At 38.6% G+C, this 17,434-nt stretch overlaps 2 protein-coding genes across 2 annotated transcripts in view; one reads left to right on the forward strand and one right to left on the reverse strand.

The window, feature by feature from the left end:
* LOC308413683 (NACHT, LRR and PYD domains-containing protein 4A-like) overlaps positions 1-17,434 on the forward strand; it is a gene marked incomplete at both ends in the record, with an annotated part of 667,338 nt that overhangs the window by 19,227 nt on the left and 630,677 nt on the right. The window contains 2 exons of the mRNA XM_080908711.1: positions 1,690-1,860; positions 3,846-4,016. Coding sequence (XP_080764837.1) covers positions 1,690-1,860; positions 3,846-4,016 — 342 coding nt within the window. The remainder of the gene's footprint in view (positions 1-1,689; positions 1,861-3,845; positions 4,017-17,434) is intronic.
* On the reverse strand, positions 12,063-12,986 carry LOC308413472 (vomeronasal type-1 receptor 4-like; the record flags this gene model as incomplete). Its single annotated transcript, XM_080908468.1, has 1 exon — positions 12,063-12,986. The coding sequence occupies one exon, from the start codon at positions 12,984-12,986 to the stop codon at positions 12,063-12,065; it is 924 nt and encodes a 307-aa protein (XP_080764594.1).

The raw sequence follows: 17,434 nt of genomic DNA on the forward strand, positions 1-17,434 counted from the left end.
TCAGTTCCTTCCACCATTCGTTCATGCTTTCTTATAGCTCTTTATGTGAATTTTTTCTTGTGTGTGTGTGTGTGTGTGTGTTTCTTCTTTAAGGGCTTCAACCCATTTGTGTGTATTCTCCTGGCTTGTCTTTACTTCTTTGTGTTATTTATGTGCTTCTTGAGGCTCTCAATCCTCATTATAAAGAATGATTTTAAGGGTATAAATCTTGTTTTTCTAGTCAGTTGGGATATCCACTATTAGCTGTGGTAGGAGAACTGGGTTCTGATATTGCCAGGTTGCCTTGGTTTCCATTTCTTAGATTCTTCAATTTGCTTCTTGCCATCTTATTATGGGTTCTGCTAGGTTTTCTTGTTGTCTCTGACTGGAACTTGTCTGGACTGTGGGACCATGGCCTCTGGAGGGAGAGTGCTCCTGTGTGCTCCGCTATTTGGGTAGGTGCTTGTTCTGATGGCAGTGCCAGGTCCTGATGCAAGTGAGCCAGGTTTGTTCTTGGACAGGAAGTGTCTGTTCCCAAACAGCGCTGTTACCTGGGCACTGAGAGTTCTGGGTGGCCTCTCCCAGAATACTCATTGGAAAGAGAGTAGATTCACCCCTGAGTTCAGGAGTGAGAACCCACCTGCATCTCTTCTAGGTGCCCAGAAACCTGTGATCAAGCCTCCAGTCTGGGTGAAACTGGGCCAGCTCTGGCCTTGGGGAGGAAGTTTCTGTTCCCAGGCAACACTGCTACCTGGGTCCTGAGAGTCCCGGGTGGCCTCTCCTGGGATAGACAGTGAAGAGAAAGTGCAGCCTCATCTCTGGGCTCAGGAGTGAGAGCCCTCCTGAGGCTCTTCATAGTGCCCCGCAACCTATGGGCAGGCTGCAATTCCTGATGAACCTGGACCGAGTCTGACCTTGGGCCAGAAGTGGCTGTGAATTTTGATAGGGATGATGTGGAGAGTATTATATGCATCCATAACAGGCTAGGACAGTTGCCCAGTCATTCCTTGGGAGAACCAACTTGACAAAGCTATTCTGACTTTCCCATACATACTATGATGTACACCTGCAAACATCATATATACACATATACAAAAAATAAATTATATCACCTTTACCCAAAATTGATTTTTGTAAGAATAATTTTATCACAGCCTCATAATTGAAACTAAACCACATACACATTGTTTTTTAAGAATATTTTTTCATAGTTTTTTTTCTATTGGATATTTTATGTATTTACATTTCAAATGTTATCCCCTTTTCCGGTTTCTCCTCTGAAACCCTCTTATCCCATCTGCTCAAACCCTGTTTTTATGAGGGTGTTCCATTTCCCACCAATCCACTCCTGCCTCACTGCCCTGGCATTCCCCAACATTGAGGAATCCAGCCTTTCCAACATTGATATGCTTGTTTATATTACAATAATCATGTAGCTTTTAAAAACATCCTTAAAGACAATGATTGAGGCATTGTTAATATAAAAGATGTAGGTTAGCTTTGGGTAAGGTCTTACAAATATTATCATTTTTAATTAATGACTTAGTTTTAATGCTAGGTCTGATGTGAATCAGAAGGAATGAAAGGAAATGTTTTTAGATAATTCAGAAGTTCCTCCACTCGCTTGAATATTTTATTACTGTTATTATGTGTAAAGTTGTGATACTCTTACATTTTTCTTTTCCATATGCCTTTTCCTCCCTCCTACAGGTTGGCCAGCTGCTCCCTCAGTGAGAAATGTTGGGACTATCTGTCTGATGTTCTTTGGCATAATAAAACACTGAGGTATTTAGACATCAGCTATAATGATCTGAATGATAATGGACTGAAGATTCTCTGTAAGGCTCTGACTCTCCCAGACTGTGTCCTGAAGTCACTATGGTATGTTTCTTTGAGCTTGGTCTTGAAGGCCCTCTAAGACTATGTAATGTAAAGTCACTAATCTCTGGTTCCTGAAGATCCTTTGCTGTGGACAGATCTTTGCCTCAATCTTTGTCATGGTTTTGGTATGCCATGGGCAGCTGCTCAGGATATAAACACAAGAACTAAATTAGAAAGCAGAGCATAGAAACAGAATCGGGTTCTAGGATATAACCAATCAGCCCACACAAAAATGGTCCACGTTTACTCCTTAGACAACAACATTCCAGAGATCCCACAATATCCCAAAACAGTGGCGCCATCTGGGGAATAATTCTTTAAATACAGGAGCCTGTAGAAGACATTTCAAGTCCAAAGAAAGAGTAAGATATGGAAAAGGGATCTTAAAATACATGTGAATTTATTAATGTGCCTAAAAATTCAAGTATCAGTAATTAAAAAAGAAATGACAAAATACTTGATATCAAATTGTAAAGTAAATATGTTTGGGGGTAATTTAATGTGGTTGTCGTTTTTATCCTGCCAAGTGTATTAGTATTCCAGGATCAAATGGCCTTATGTGACAAATTTAGATGTGTGCTATTTGGGAGAATACTGTTGTCTAATTTGTTGTGAAGTCTCATATTCAAAAAATTTTTGTCATGTCAAAAAGGGGATAAGTGACAAAATGCAAACCCAATGTAGAATGTGTTTTCCTTCTAAAGATATCTTTCTAAAACCCACTGTGGTATCACATTAGATATATTATAAAAACAGTAAAACTATCTGTGGTTCCCAAGCACTATAGAGAGCAAGGGAAAGAATTTTAAAAGTATAAACCACTTGAAGTGTCTAAACATACTGACTATGTAATTTAAAATCCACTGGGAGTGCAAAAATCTGTTTTCTCTAATGGAATAAAACTTAGTTTAAAACACACATGTTAAGAAAGGGTCCATAATCAGGAATTGTCTTACTTAGTCTTTTACTGCTGTTTACAGACACCATGACCAAGGAAAGTCTTATAAGGACATCATTTAATTGGGGCTTGCTTACAGGTTCAGAGGTTCAGACCATTATCATGAAGCCAAGAACATGTCAACATATAGGCAGGCATGGTGTAGGCAGAAATAAGGCCTCTACATCGTCATCTGAAGACTGCTAGTGGAACACTAACTTCCAGGCACCTGGAAAGTGGGTCTGATAGCCCACACCCACAGTGACACACATACTCCGAGGAGGCCACACCTCCAAATAGTGTCACTCCCTGGTCTAGCATATACAAACCATAACAGAAATAGTTGGACAACACAAAATGGAGTCTGCTTTCTGTGCTTTACTCAGTTGGTGTTTTGTTTAACCAAACTAGGCTAGAATGAGATGCCATGTCCTCGTTCTTCCCTTAATGTAAAGTGTAACCTTGGAAGATCGACAGTAGCCCCTCCTACACTGCTTATGCACTTTTGGGTTTCCCATAGTGCCCCACTCCATTTTCATATGAGTTTCCTGTATTCATTTATTGCTGAACAATACTATTTCACATATTATTACTTTTCCAAAGAGTGATTTTACTTCAACTAATGTGTGTGTGTATGTGCGTGTGCACATATACTCATGCAATACTGAACCTTTTTGAATGCAAGTTCCTGTAGGAGACTCAAGAGTGAGCGCCTGGAACTGAAATTACAGGAGCTTATGAGCTGACTGTCATAGATTCTGACAACCAAACATGAGTCTTCTGCAAGAAAAATGGCTCTTAAACTCTCAGCCTCCTCTTCAACACCCTTTGTAAACTTTGATTGCTATGTACTGTAGCTGATCTTATAGAGCATTTTAATTATCTAAGCATGCCTGATTTACTCAGATCTTGTTGTCTGTTGACCATGGAGAAAATGCTGTTTTCTGAATCTGAGTGTTGTCCTTAGTTTCAGGCATCATTGAGCCTTGTGAGATGCTTCCTCTTCAGAACTGGGAGTAACTTCTGAACTGTGTTTTTTCTTTTCCAGTATGACAAATTGTCTCATCACCTCTAATGGCTGCCAAGACCTGGCTGAAGTCCTGAAGAACAACCAAAACCTAAAAGATCTATGTGTTTCAAACAATATGCTAGGAGACACTGGTGTGAAGCTGCTATGTGATGGTCTAAAACATCCCAACTGTGGATTAATTGATCTTAAGTGGGTGTCAACAATGTTTTAGCTATGCTTTTGAGGGTGGCAAAAGGTGGTTGATTAATGTGCAAAAAAAAAAAAAAAAAAAAAAAAAAACAAATTAAAAATCTGTAGGGGGTTAGAGAGATGGCTTAGTAGATAAGAGCACTAGCTACTGTTCGAGAGGAACCAGGTTCAATTCCCAGCACTTATGTGGCAGTTCACACCGTTCTATGACTCCATTTTCAGGGTAACTAATACCTTTATACATACATACATACATGCATACATGCATGCATACATGCATGCATACATGCATACATACATGCATACATACATGCATACATGCATACATGCATACATGCATACATACATGCATACATACATACATACATGCATACATACTTATATGTAGGCAAAATAGCAATGCTCATAAAGTAAAATAATTTAAATTCTATAAAGACAATATAGCAGTTAACAGTGTTTGCATTAATAAGCAACTTCAAAACTTTAAGCCCAAAAAGCTGTGCATTTTTATTGTCTGATTGCTAGTCTCACCAGGCATGACATATCTGGACTGAATGGCTGAAGAAAAAGTAAATATACATATGGTTGGAAAGATGCATGGATACACAGGTGGATGCCAAGAAGGATGAATGAATGTATACATGGCAGGATAACTGATGGTTGCATGCAAGGAATAGATGTTTATTACATGGATGGATGCATATTTGGTTGGATGAGTGCAGAGATGTTTGGATGGATGCATGTGTGGATGTGTGAGTGATTGATGGTTGCAAGAATAGATATATGGTTGTCATCATGGATGGAAGCCTGCATTGGATGGGAGTATATGTGGATACTGGAAGCATGCATAGATGGTTGGATGGACACATGGATGGTTGGATGTCCACTGGAGATGACAGGAATGACTAGATCACAACTCTTTGACTTATTTCAAGAGACTAAGTGATGTGACAACTGCTTTGGCTGCCATGACAAAAATAGATTGAATGGGTCCTCTAATATGGATTTATTGATAAACACAATAGTAGAGGGTAGAAGTGAGATTTATGCTGTCATCAAGGATGGATCATTTAGAGGCCCAAGGCAAGGAGTATATTCCTGGCTTTTTTCATTGACATGAAATTGGTTGTCTTCTCCCTGTGTCCTCACAGGTATACAAGTTTGGATCCAAACCATTTGTCCTCATTTTAACACTTTCCTCTGTAAAGATTCTCTCTCAAAGTTCCATCTCATTGCCTGTGGATTAATCCCTCAACAGATGAATTGTGTAGCACATGGTTTAGCCAATAGCAAAATGATTGATTCTCAATGCTTCAAATCAAAATGTACCAAGGGGCTTGAGGTGTAGGCTCAGAACTCACCAACCCTGGTCCCTTGTTTCACTGTATTACAGTTCGAGGTCCAATTTCATCCCAGGTTCTAGGGCCAGGGAAGCAGAGGATCAGTGCTATGTCACCATCAACCTGGATACTCAGAATGAGCAATTGTGGTCACATTTGACAAGGAAAGTAAAAGTGGATGTTTCAAACCCTGGGATTTCAAGAGACTGTCCTCAGAAGGCATAAAGTGTGCCTATAATAACTGATTAACTTTCTACAAATATTCTCACCCTGACATAGAGCTGTTCCTTTGTGTTGTAGGTTGATAAACTGCGAGATAACTGGTGCCAGTATGGAAGACCTTTCTTCTGTTTTTCTCCAGTCCACTACCCTACATAGCATTAACCTGTGTGGGAATGCCTGTGAAATGGGTGGACCTGGATCGGCTTTCTTTCTGAGGTTCTGAAACAGCAAAAGTGTTCCCTTCATGCACTAGAGTGATATGATAGGTACTTATGGACAAGAAGGGATTATTTAAGATCTAAAATCTGAAGCTAATAATGTTTGTTGAAGATAGAAATACAAATTGGGGAGAATACGTGTCAAAAAAGCATAAGGATCAGAGTTGCCAAGGAACTACTTAAAAAACCAAGGCATGGGTTCAAAATTGTAACCCAGTACTGGAGAGACAAATACCAGAAGATATTAATGTTCACTGGGGAGTGAGTGTAGTCAAAATGGCAATTTCCAGAACAAATCAGTAACTCCATATGACAAATAGAATGATACCTGAGGTTGGCCTCTGGCCTCTTCCTGTTTAAACACATACAAATACCCCAAATGAAAGTATCTCAGTAATAAGGTGGTTGGTCTTGCCCACAATAATCCTGTAACTGCTGCACCAGTAAGCATACCTTCTCAAGAATCCCCACATCTCACTGAGGGACTATGGTCAGTTAATTGATGATTGAGGTGGTAGCAGTAAAAGATTTTTAAAATTTAAATTAAAAATAAAGTCAAGTAGTATTTTCTCACTGGGTTGGAATGGTTGCAGAATATGAGATTAAATATAAAGTCCTTCAATACTCTATGATTGGTGAGTGCCCAGGTACTGGTGATAGTACTATCATAAGGATAATAGATAAATACAGTTGTAAATGTAACTTTGTTTATGCAGATAGTTTTGATGTAAGGTCATTTGTATCTATAATATGAAGACATACCCAGTAGTTCACTTTTTCTTACAATTCAGTGGCCATTAACTACATAAGATAACATTTTAACTTTTCAATTCTTAAATATAAAACAATCCTTGTATTTGGTGATTTAATTATTGCTCACCTAGAACCTAATATGAGTGCTCAAAGAACATTTAAGGTATGCTGAGTGAGCTAGAGTGGTCTGTTAGTAGATGAAGTTTTATATTGTGCATTTGTCATGAGAATGCGATCCAGAGTATTTTTATAAGCATAACATACTTTATATGTGTGATAAATAGTATATAACACTATTTTTAAAAATCACCAGCATTTATCTCTGCAGGTTATCTTCCCTTCTAGGGTCTTGAAACCCATACGAGATCAAGGATTTTTCATGAAATTATGTAGTTTCAGGTGCACATGTGTGTATGGATTATGTACACAAGTGTGGAAACCAGAGAACAGCTGCTCATGGCCATATGTCATCAGCTGCCCTCCATATCAGTTACTTTTGAGAAGGGCACTCTCAGTGGATGCCCATCTGGAACAGAAGTTAAAGATTGAGTAAACTGAAGAGTAGGGAACTAAACCTGGGTTCTCTACAAGTATAACCTATCACTGGAGATCTCTCCAGACTGTGTGTATCTTATGCAAAGTCAATTAAAACTTTCCCAACAAACTTTCAGGGTAACATTATTGCCCAGGCCTACTCTAATTATGCATTAATCTAACAAAAGGCAAAACTCCTGCTAGAGATTCTAAAGCACTACTTAAAAATATTTAACACTTTTTCAGTTGCTTAAGAACCCCGTGTGGGGGAAATGTCATTATAAGGGAGTCATTTTAGCATAATTGTCATTGAATGGCCTGTCTAAATCTGTAGTGCAAACAAAAGCCACATCTATCTTCCAAACACATCTGAGTGAGGTAAAAAAAACTATTTCATTGAAATGTTAGTGATCTATAATTTATTATACAATGGGACACAATAAAGATCCTCCTCACTTTCCTTCAGAAGAATTGAGGACAGATAAACCCATGGTTTATGTTCCTGCATTACGATGTGCACACTTATTTTCTGCTTCTGGTTACAAACTGCTTCCAGTGCACAAGACGTGACTTTTCCTTTTCTCAGAAGAAAGAAAGGCCTGGGATTCATTATCAATATCAGTAATTCACTGTCTAGAAAGATGTAAAAAGAAAACAAACAGCATTAATAAATTCACACTTATGATTTAAGTATGTGAGAGTGTGTGTGTGTGTGTGTGTGTGTGTGTGTGTGTGTGTGTGTGTGTGTCCATGAGCATAGGTAACGACAATGGCCACAAGTGGACCTCTGATACCTGGGAGTTGGAGTTTCACGAAGTTATGTGGTGTCTACCATAGTTATTTGGCAGTGAACTTATGTCCTGCAAGAACAGTCTATGAGCTTAAGTTCTGGGCCAATAACCTATCTTGCCTTACAAAGAGAATGGTAATACTGAGATCCTGAGGAAGACTGATCTAACTTGATTCTTAGTCCTACTAGCAATCAAGTTAAGGGTTATTCTCTTCTGCTTCTTGATCTAGGCATTTAAAAAACACAGTTTATTATTTAAAATACACACCTTTATTATTCCTTTGAGATTTTCACAGCATGTACTTTGATCATATTTTCTCCCTGCCCCCTGTTCTTAACTCTTCCCAGATCCATCTTTCTCTTTCCTCCCAACTTTGTGTCATCCCTTGCTCTAGCATCAATGTGTGTTATCCAAGAATACATGTGGAATTTTACCATAGGGTGGCCAAAAACAGTTCTTAAAGAAAATTGACCCATCCTTCAGGAAGCTGACAGTTAAAGCTCAACAGATAGGAGTGGAATTTTCATGCTGAACTCCACTTTCCATGAGGGGATTTTGGTTCTACTTTAGGATTAAATAGGCCTTTTTCATGTAAAAAGCATGTTTTTATGGAAGTCACTCATTTCAAAGGTGATGATAAACATTCAGCCTGCTCATTTTAAATCTCCCAGTATCCTGGGAAAAGAAAAAAAAAAAAAAAAAGGACTGCTCGCATATCTAAAAGTGTGGCTTTACCCAGTTGTGGCTTCACCACCACCTTAATTATGAGCAGAGCAGACCAGCAAAAAAGGTCTCCAAAGATAATTTTGAATTGAGATAGTCTTTCATTCTTGTCTCAAAAAGTATTAAGAAGTACAATTTGATTGTCAGTTAAAACAAAACTGAGTTCCATTGTCAGCAGGAAGCAGTCATAATGATAAAGCCTCTTTCTCATTTATAATCAACAGTAGGCTAGGACTGGGGTCGGGGGCACAAAAGCCCATATTTAGACACCAAAGCAATGTTCTATCAGCTTCCCTACCTGGCATACCCTGAGCCCAACCTTGACATGCCATTCCAGAGGATGTGCTGCCCTTACCCTAGAATTCTTACCTGTATATCCAGACATTGTAGTCTCTAGCTCCCTTCTCCTCCTCTCCTCTCTGCTACTGTGTGCCATTTTTCTTTTTCTATCTCCCCCTCTTCAGGTGGTAACTCCCCTGGCCTCAATTTTTGGGGCCAGTAAACTTACCACAGAGCAGTTTCCCAATAAACTTGTCTTTAATATAATCTCATCTGCCTTGAATAAGCTCATCTCACTAGAGGCAGAGAGCAATACCCTTCTGGACTGCACATCTGAATTTTAGAAGAAAATGAAAAAAACAAAACCAGAAACCATACCCAAAATATGTTGAAAGCCAAAACAATCTTTGGGCTCAAAGCAATAAAATAGAAACAATGAGATTGTGACTTTTTTAAGGCAAATGATGAAACAAACCTGTTATATAGTAACACATACCTGGATATGAATTTTAAATGTCTAAGCTATAATCTACAGAAACAAAGGCTGAGAATAAAAGAAAATACTAGAAAAGACACATGTCCCTGGGAGAAGAAAATAGACGTAAAAGGTGGACTTGAGCCAGGTGGAGAGAAAGAAAATGTTTAGCAGATTCAGGTGAAAAGTAGGAGGGGAGATGGTTTGAGGGAGTCTTTGAGAGGAGAGAATTTAAGAGATTTTAATTGCAGTATGGAAATCTAGTTCAGTAGAAACTTGTGATTTTTATCAGGATGCAATCCTGCTGAAGTCTCCAAATAATAAGAAGGAACCACTGCTGCCCATCTTATTCCCCAAAATATCCAATACTCAGATTGAGTTTCATCCCATTGAGTTGTTAGCCAAAAAGTCACTTAGAAATCCACAAACATACAAGATTATTGTGGGAAAATAGAATACTTTCCACAAAGGGACAAAAGGATCCCACTGATGTAGCCATCACACACACAGAGGTCACTGAATAATTTGAAGTCAAACTGGTGTATATGATACCAAATGTTATTTTGCAGTGTACCTCATGAGAAAATTAAACATCAACCTATGCACAAAACCTGTGATCTATCTGTGGGGCTGCCCTATCTTTGTTTCTGCCACTGCTGTGAGATGCCAGGCTGGCCAAGCCAGCAGTGGACTGGCTAGGTAGCAAGGGGTTCAGGAAAGTTTCTGGTGACTGGCAGCAAATTCAAGAGAGCAGATCTTTTTCCAGCAGCAGTGTTACAGATCTTATGACAAAAGCTTTCAGACAATGGAATAATTCCTGCACACCTTTAATTTTGGACAGGCTGCATATACATAGCTTAGGGATGGTTCAGAGTCTGACAGCAGGTACTTCGAATTGGCTTGGCCTGAAGGCTTGAGATACCTCATCTACATATTTGGGATTGTGGTTCTGCTTGTTTTGAGCCTACCTTAAATGTAGTCATGTCCTCACCTTAGGAGGAAGGTCCAGGGTCCTGACTGTTCTGTCCTGAGCCTACATCATGTCCTTACCTGCAGAGGAGCGACTTCTGGTGTGGCTGATCTGGCTTAAGTCTATGTCACATCCTCTCCTGTGGAAGAGAGATTTGGGGTGTGACCTCTGCTACCCGACAGAGGACTGTAGGGACTGGAGCTTCATGTTGGGGGGTGGTGACAGTAGGGCAATGAAGGCACAGACATTGCAGGGGTAAGCAGTCATTGTCTGATTTGAAGTCTAACACCATGATTTGGAATCCATATCTGATACTGCTTGGTAGAACAAAATCCAGTCTGCATAACTCAGGTACTTAAGATGACTCCTTCAAATCTCTCTACTCAGAGGTCAGGAATCCATCAGAGGAGAATGCAGGAAGAAGTGGGGAGATGGAGGTGACAGAGGATATCAAGAGACAATGACCTTCTATAAAAAGCTCATATGAACTCACTATGGCTGAAACAGCAATCACAGGACTTACATAATTGGGTGGAGGTTCTCTGAATATACACCGTCACTTTAGTTTCATATTTTTATAGGACTCCTGGATGTAAAAATATGGCTGTTGTATTCTTGCGCCTTCTTTGGAGGACCTTTTATTTCTCTGCTAGCTTGTCTTGTCTAACTTCCATATGCTAGCTTCTGTTTTACATTGTCATATATTGTGTTGTTATGCTTTGTGTATTTTCACAGAGGCCTGTTGTTCTTTTCTAATGAGAGACAGAAAGGGAGTGGATAAAAATGACAGAAGAGGGAGAGAGAAACTGTAAGAGGTAGAGGAAAAAAGTTTTATTCAGATCATGTTGTATGAGAAAAGAACATGTTTAATAACAGGGAAAGAAAAAATACTGATAACCAATGCCAAGACACCTTAAATAAATCATACATTTTCCATCAGTTTTGGTCCAAGATGAATAATATGAATAAAAGTTTTGCCCTTGGTGGCTAGGAATGAAGCCATCCTCCCAGCCTTTGTGGAGGACTGTTGCTACAAGGTTACAAACAACCAGCTACCATTGCTTCTGGCCAAAATGCAAAGGCCTTGGAAATTTTCACTTAAGCTGTTTTCTGGTGCTGGTGTAGACTATAACACTTATACTGGGGTAAGTACCACCTGAATTACAAGATTATTACCAGCCATGGTTTTGGTTTGCCTTGCAGTTAGAATGCAGTACCCACAAGATGTCTGTCTGTTCAGCAGTTTGGCAGTCAAGAATCTTGGATAGGATGAAAGCAACAAGAAGGGCAGATTTATGGATAGTTGGTTTACTAGCTTCCTTGCACAATAAAAAACTGTAGTATCTGTAAGGTGAAGAATACAATGAGCTAAATCCAGTATAGAATGAGTCAACTCAAGTCATCAGTCTCTATAATGGAACATTACCCAAAAGTTCATGTTCTTGTCATATATTTTGCTATTCCTTTTGATAATTGTGCACACAAAAGAAATGAAATTAATCAACATGTTCAGGACTGAGAGGAGGAAAATCAAGCAATTAATGTTCTTGGCAGATTTGTCTTTATGATGCTTCCAAAGGATGTTGTGGTACTGATAGTCATTGTCTGGAGGACCCTTAAGAGACAAACGAACACCCTGTGGACATACTTGATGAATCTCAGAAATGCAAGGCACAACTCCACTCATGTCCTTTATTGACTCCTTAGGATTAAGAGTGAATAAACAATTGAGCGGTAAGAGCTATGAGAGATTCCTTTTTCTTAACCAGACCAAACTGAGTCTAGATACAATGGAGTAATGACTCATAAGAACGAAGGGTGCAAAAGTGGGAAAACACAGAGAAGTGAGGTGATTGATGTTCATCAGCCACCAACTGTGTCCATGAAAAAGAGATACAAAGCCTCTTAAGATGGAGGTAAGAGTACAGAAGGCCAGAAAAGTAGACACCACTGTGAGGATGTTCTGAGTAGCTCTGGACTCTGGGGAATTTCGGCTGGAACTGTGAGTGCTACGGGTGTGTTGAACCCTCTTCTTGTGTCTGTACAGAATGACAATCATGGAGACACTTGCCAAGGCAGTAATCACAGAAAAGAAGACTTCAGGGCAAACCACCAAAGCTGTATAGAGCAAGTCACTGATATCATCACTTCCTACAAGGGAACAATACCCAAAATCTCGGGTTCTTGTCACATTTGTGCTATTCCTTTTGATAAATGTGTACAGAAAAAAAATTAAGTTAATCAGCACATGCAAGACCCAGAGGAGGGAAGTGAAACAGCCAATGTACTTGGAAGCTTTGACTTTATAATACACCCAAAACGATTTCTTGGGACTGATGGTGAGGGTTTGGAAAACACTCAAGAGGCAGATGGTGCAAATTGACATACTTCGGCCAAACCCTTGAAGGAACAACAGGAGCTCACATTCTAAATGACTCAAGAACTCCTTCAGTCCCCAAATTGCCATTGTCTGGGGCACACCTATAGAGAGAATTATCAACAAGTTGGCTGCCATTAGGTTCATCAGAATCAAATCTGTGGGCTTTAATGTACATTCTCTGTAGTAAAGGACTAGATGGTAGAAGAAAAGGAAAAAATTCCCGAGAATTCCAGTTGCAGTTTGTGTTAGGAAAATAATTCTGATTGCCAGATTCCAGAAGACCATTTTGTGATTCAGGAGTTTTCTTCACAGTATAGCCACTGTATTTCTCTGGTCAAATGAATAATGGCCACTGTTTGTAGCCTGTGGTGAATAAGGACATCTTTAATCCATGGAGTTACTAAAAGGATATAAGATTCTCTATACACACAACTACACGGTCAACCTAGAGCACATCAAATACAAACAAACACACACACACAAACAAAAACTCTCATCCCACAAACTTTGAAAGGAGTTATCACTTCCATGCTTGGTACTGTAGGATGACTTAGCACCTCAGAATGCACATATTGACAATAGGAGATATGTCAAGTTTCCTAGAATGTGCAGCACTCAGGATAATATGATACTGGCCTATGAGAAAGGAGCCAACAAAAACACAGAATATAATACTATTCAGAACGCACACACACACACACACACACACACACACACGCGCGCACACACACACAATCAACTCCAGGAACAACCACAAAACTTAAATAAAGCATTCACTTTTACTTCCCACATCTACCACACTCCATTTTGACTTCACCTGAACAAAAAAATGTTTTTCAAATTGTCTTATCTATATACTCTTTGGAGCATGGTCAGTTTTCTTTAATAAAACTATACTTAATGTATACTACATCTGAAATCAAGTAATAACTAATGAGAAATTCCTAACACCACTTAGACTCTATCCCTGGTATTGTGAATGGACAAAGCTTTCTCAGTCTTTTCTCTGGTTGTGTGTTCTTGGGTTTTATATGAATTTGATCCTCTCTTTTCTAAACCCTTCAGGAACTGATGCACAGAAAAGAACCTACCTCTGTTCTGGACAGTGGGGGTCAAGATGCTAACTGTATGCTTTTGGATTCTGTATTACTGCTTGGTTGGTTTGATTCCTTATGCTAAATTCCAGTCAAGATGTAGCTTTTTCCAGGATCTTTGCCTTTAAAACCTAGATGTAAATATATTCTAGGATACTCCGTAGGAAAAATGTTTTGCTCTAGACAGTCATGAAGCCTGCTAAATACAGAATCTGGATGTGTTGAGAAAAGTGGTCTTTTTCTGTCATGAACTTGTTTTCATTTTTTATCACTAAAAATTTTTAAAATTGTATAATATATTAGAGCATTGGTTCAAGTAAAAATGTATTAAAAGCTGATGGTTATGAAAAGTTATAACACATAAACATGCTCATGTGCATGTGTGCGTGTGTGTATGCACAGGCACACATGCACACACACATACACCCCCCCCCACACACACACACATGCATGTCAGGAATCTCAATGTTATGTCACTTCTAGTATGATGAAATTTCACACATTCATCCATTCCAAAAATCAGACAAAGAAACAAATTCAACATGTAAAATAGTTGTTGGTTTAAGACTCTAATTGTAAAGCCCACACACAAGTAAAATGTGGTCTAACCTTGAAAATGGGTCCACTCCATATGCAGTTTATTCCTTTCAAAAATGTAACAGAGATCTGTTTTGGTTAAAGTTGAATAGAACTCTTGAGAAACTTATAGTATTTTTCCATTTTATATACTGTGTTCCACACTATGCCTTACCTGTAAAAATGCCTTAAGAGAGTTATTACTTTTGTTTTATTAGTTCATCTTATGAACAAAGAAAGAAAAGGAAGAAATGACAAAAGAAAGGAATTTGAGGAGAGAGGAAGGGAGCGAAACAATGAAAGATAATGAAGAAAAAAGTGAAAGAAAAAAAGGAAGAAGAAGAAGAAGAAGAGAGAGGGTAATTTAGCTATGGTTCTGGTTGAATGGAGCTGGTCTGGTAAATGTACCTGAAAATTATTATATCATACTTTGATACCATGATCCAAACAAATTCCTTTGATACTTGTGAACACTTATTCATAGTGATGTGTGAGTATACTTAAATATTGTTATAACAATATCATAAAGCTGTTGTTTATATGTTCAATGTTCCATCTGATCAACATACACATAGGAAATAGATAGTTTATGATATACACTTTCAAAAAGAAAGCATGTGAAAAACCAATATTATTGAAAGCTTTGTTTTAGTTATTGTTCTTTTTGAGATTTTCTTTATTTGTTTGTTTTTTGCATAGTCTCTCCATGTTTCCTGGAATGTGCTATATAGACCAAGTCAAACTCAATCTCAGAGATTCTCCTGGTGCTTCCTTCTAAGTGTTAGGACTAAAAACACAACTACAGACTACTAGGGAATATTTTAACTTTCTCTATATAATGAACATAGATATATGAAATGTGAGATCATTAAGAATACACATTGGTCAAGAGGACAAGTGAAAACCAATATCTCTGTATAAATGTTATTGTCATACAAATGGAGTTTAGAAATTAATACTGTGGCAGGATTTCTTTATCCTAGCTATTTGTGCAATAGCCACGGAGACACTAAGCTTTAACACAATACCTGGGTAGTTATTTGATCTATACCCAAGAAACAATTCATACAACTTATGATGCTCAAAGAGAAGGAAGCCAGAATGTGGATGCCTCAGTCCTTCTTAGAAGGGAGAACAAAACACTCATGGGAGGAAATAAAGGGACAAATATAGGAGCAGGGACTGAAGCAAAGATCATCCAGAGACTGCCTAACTGAGGATCCACTCCATATGCAGCCACTAAACCCAAGCACTTTTGCTGATGCCAAATAGTGCTTACTGGCAGAAACCTGATATAAATGCCTCCTCAGAGTCCCTTCCAGAGCCAAATTGATACAGAGGAGGATGCTTGCAGCTGACCATTGGACTGAACATGGGGACCCTAATAAAGGAGCTACAGAAAGGAGCTGAAAGGGTCTGCAGCCCCATGGGAAGAACAGAACGATCAACTAACCAAACCCACCACAGTTCCCAGAGATTAAAACACCAACCAATGAATTTTTATGAAGAAACCCATGGCTCCAGGTGTATATGCAGCAGAGGATAGCATTTTCTGGTGTCAGTGGGAGGAGAGGCCTTTGGTGCAGCAAAGGCTCATTTTCACAGTGTAGGGAAACTCCAAGGTGCTGAGGTTGAGAGGATGTTTGGGAGAAGGAACACCTTCATAGAGGCAATGGAAGGGGGAGAGGGGATGGAACTAGAGAATGGAGATAAGATCTAAAATGTAAATACAAGAAATATCAAAAAAGAAAAGAATTGAGACAGGATATTTTTCACATAAACATTTCAATGCCGTGTTCAAACTGAAACAAGTTCTGAGAACAGAGAAATCAGCATTTGTATAACAGATGACATTTTCTAAGTGCATAAAGGCATTATGCCTACACCTTAAAGCTTTTTCAAGTCTTACCTACCTCAAGTTGTTCTTCCTGAGAGAACCTGTACATTTTCAGAGGGATGACTCCTGTGGAAGAGACCTGCCACACCTGTGTAGCTCAAAAATTTACTCACAATTATTGACATCTTAAAAGCTGCTATGGCATTTGAAACTCCTTAATTGATAAAGAACAAGAACTATGTTTAAAACATGCTTGGGAATTGAGTATTTGTTTATCCACATGCATTCAATGTAGTGAAATAAAAATCAATGTAGTTGGAAAGAAACAGCGATCAGCACCCACCACAGTATATCACCACTCCTGTGTTCAATTTTTATGAGGTCACCTTGTTCAATCTGGAAATTTCTTTTTATCTTCAAAGCCATAGGATTCTAAAATTGAAAGCAGAGTTTGGTCACATCCACTGAAAGAAAATATCATCACTGGTAAATACTCCCTTTATTTTATTTTGTTTAAAGTTAAATGTATAATGGTACATATATTTTTAAAAGATTTTTTTTCACTGTATGTATATCAAATGTACCATACAAACTCTACAGCCTTTCTTACCTGATAATAATGTGCATCTACAGGGAACCAAAAGACATAGATTAGTAACATAGTTTCTAACAGTGAACATAATTCTATGCCACACAGTGACTGAGACATCAAAACCTACCTTTCATGCGTCTCAGTATTGCTGGACCATCTTCTATGATCTTTCAGTCCCTTATATTCATTCATATATCCACCAGAAAGAACAACATGTTTCTAGTAATGGCAAAGAGCCAGTAAGTCAGGAAATTACTTATCTTAAATCATAAACACACACACACACACACACACACACACACACACACATCTCACATTTCTCTTATTGGTTCCTGACAATGTGTTAATTTGCATGCCTCAATTTCTTTGCTTCCAAATATCTCACACTGACAAATTCAGATTAATTTTCAGTGATATCTTAAGCCATCTTATGAGAGACGATTTCTTTCTTCCCTAAAGGCCCTCAAAGCAGGCAGTTCAGGTAGAGAGTTTTCTCTAATTTTCACAGTACCCTTAAATGGGCCATGATAAAGATCCTGTCCATACTCAATGTTAGAGTGCTTCCTTTCTACAGATAACAGGTTAGACATCATGGATGTTTTCTTCTGTACACTCTCCTCGTATATATAGCAGG

This window comes from Micromys minutus (genome assembly GCF_963924665.1).
Source record: "Micromys minutus genome assembly, chromosome: 32".
NCBI classification, from domain to species: Eukaryota; Metazoa; Chordata; class Mammalia; order Rodentia; family Muridae; genus Micromys; species Micromys minutus.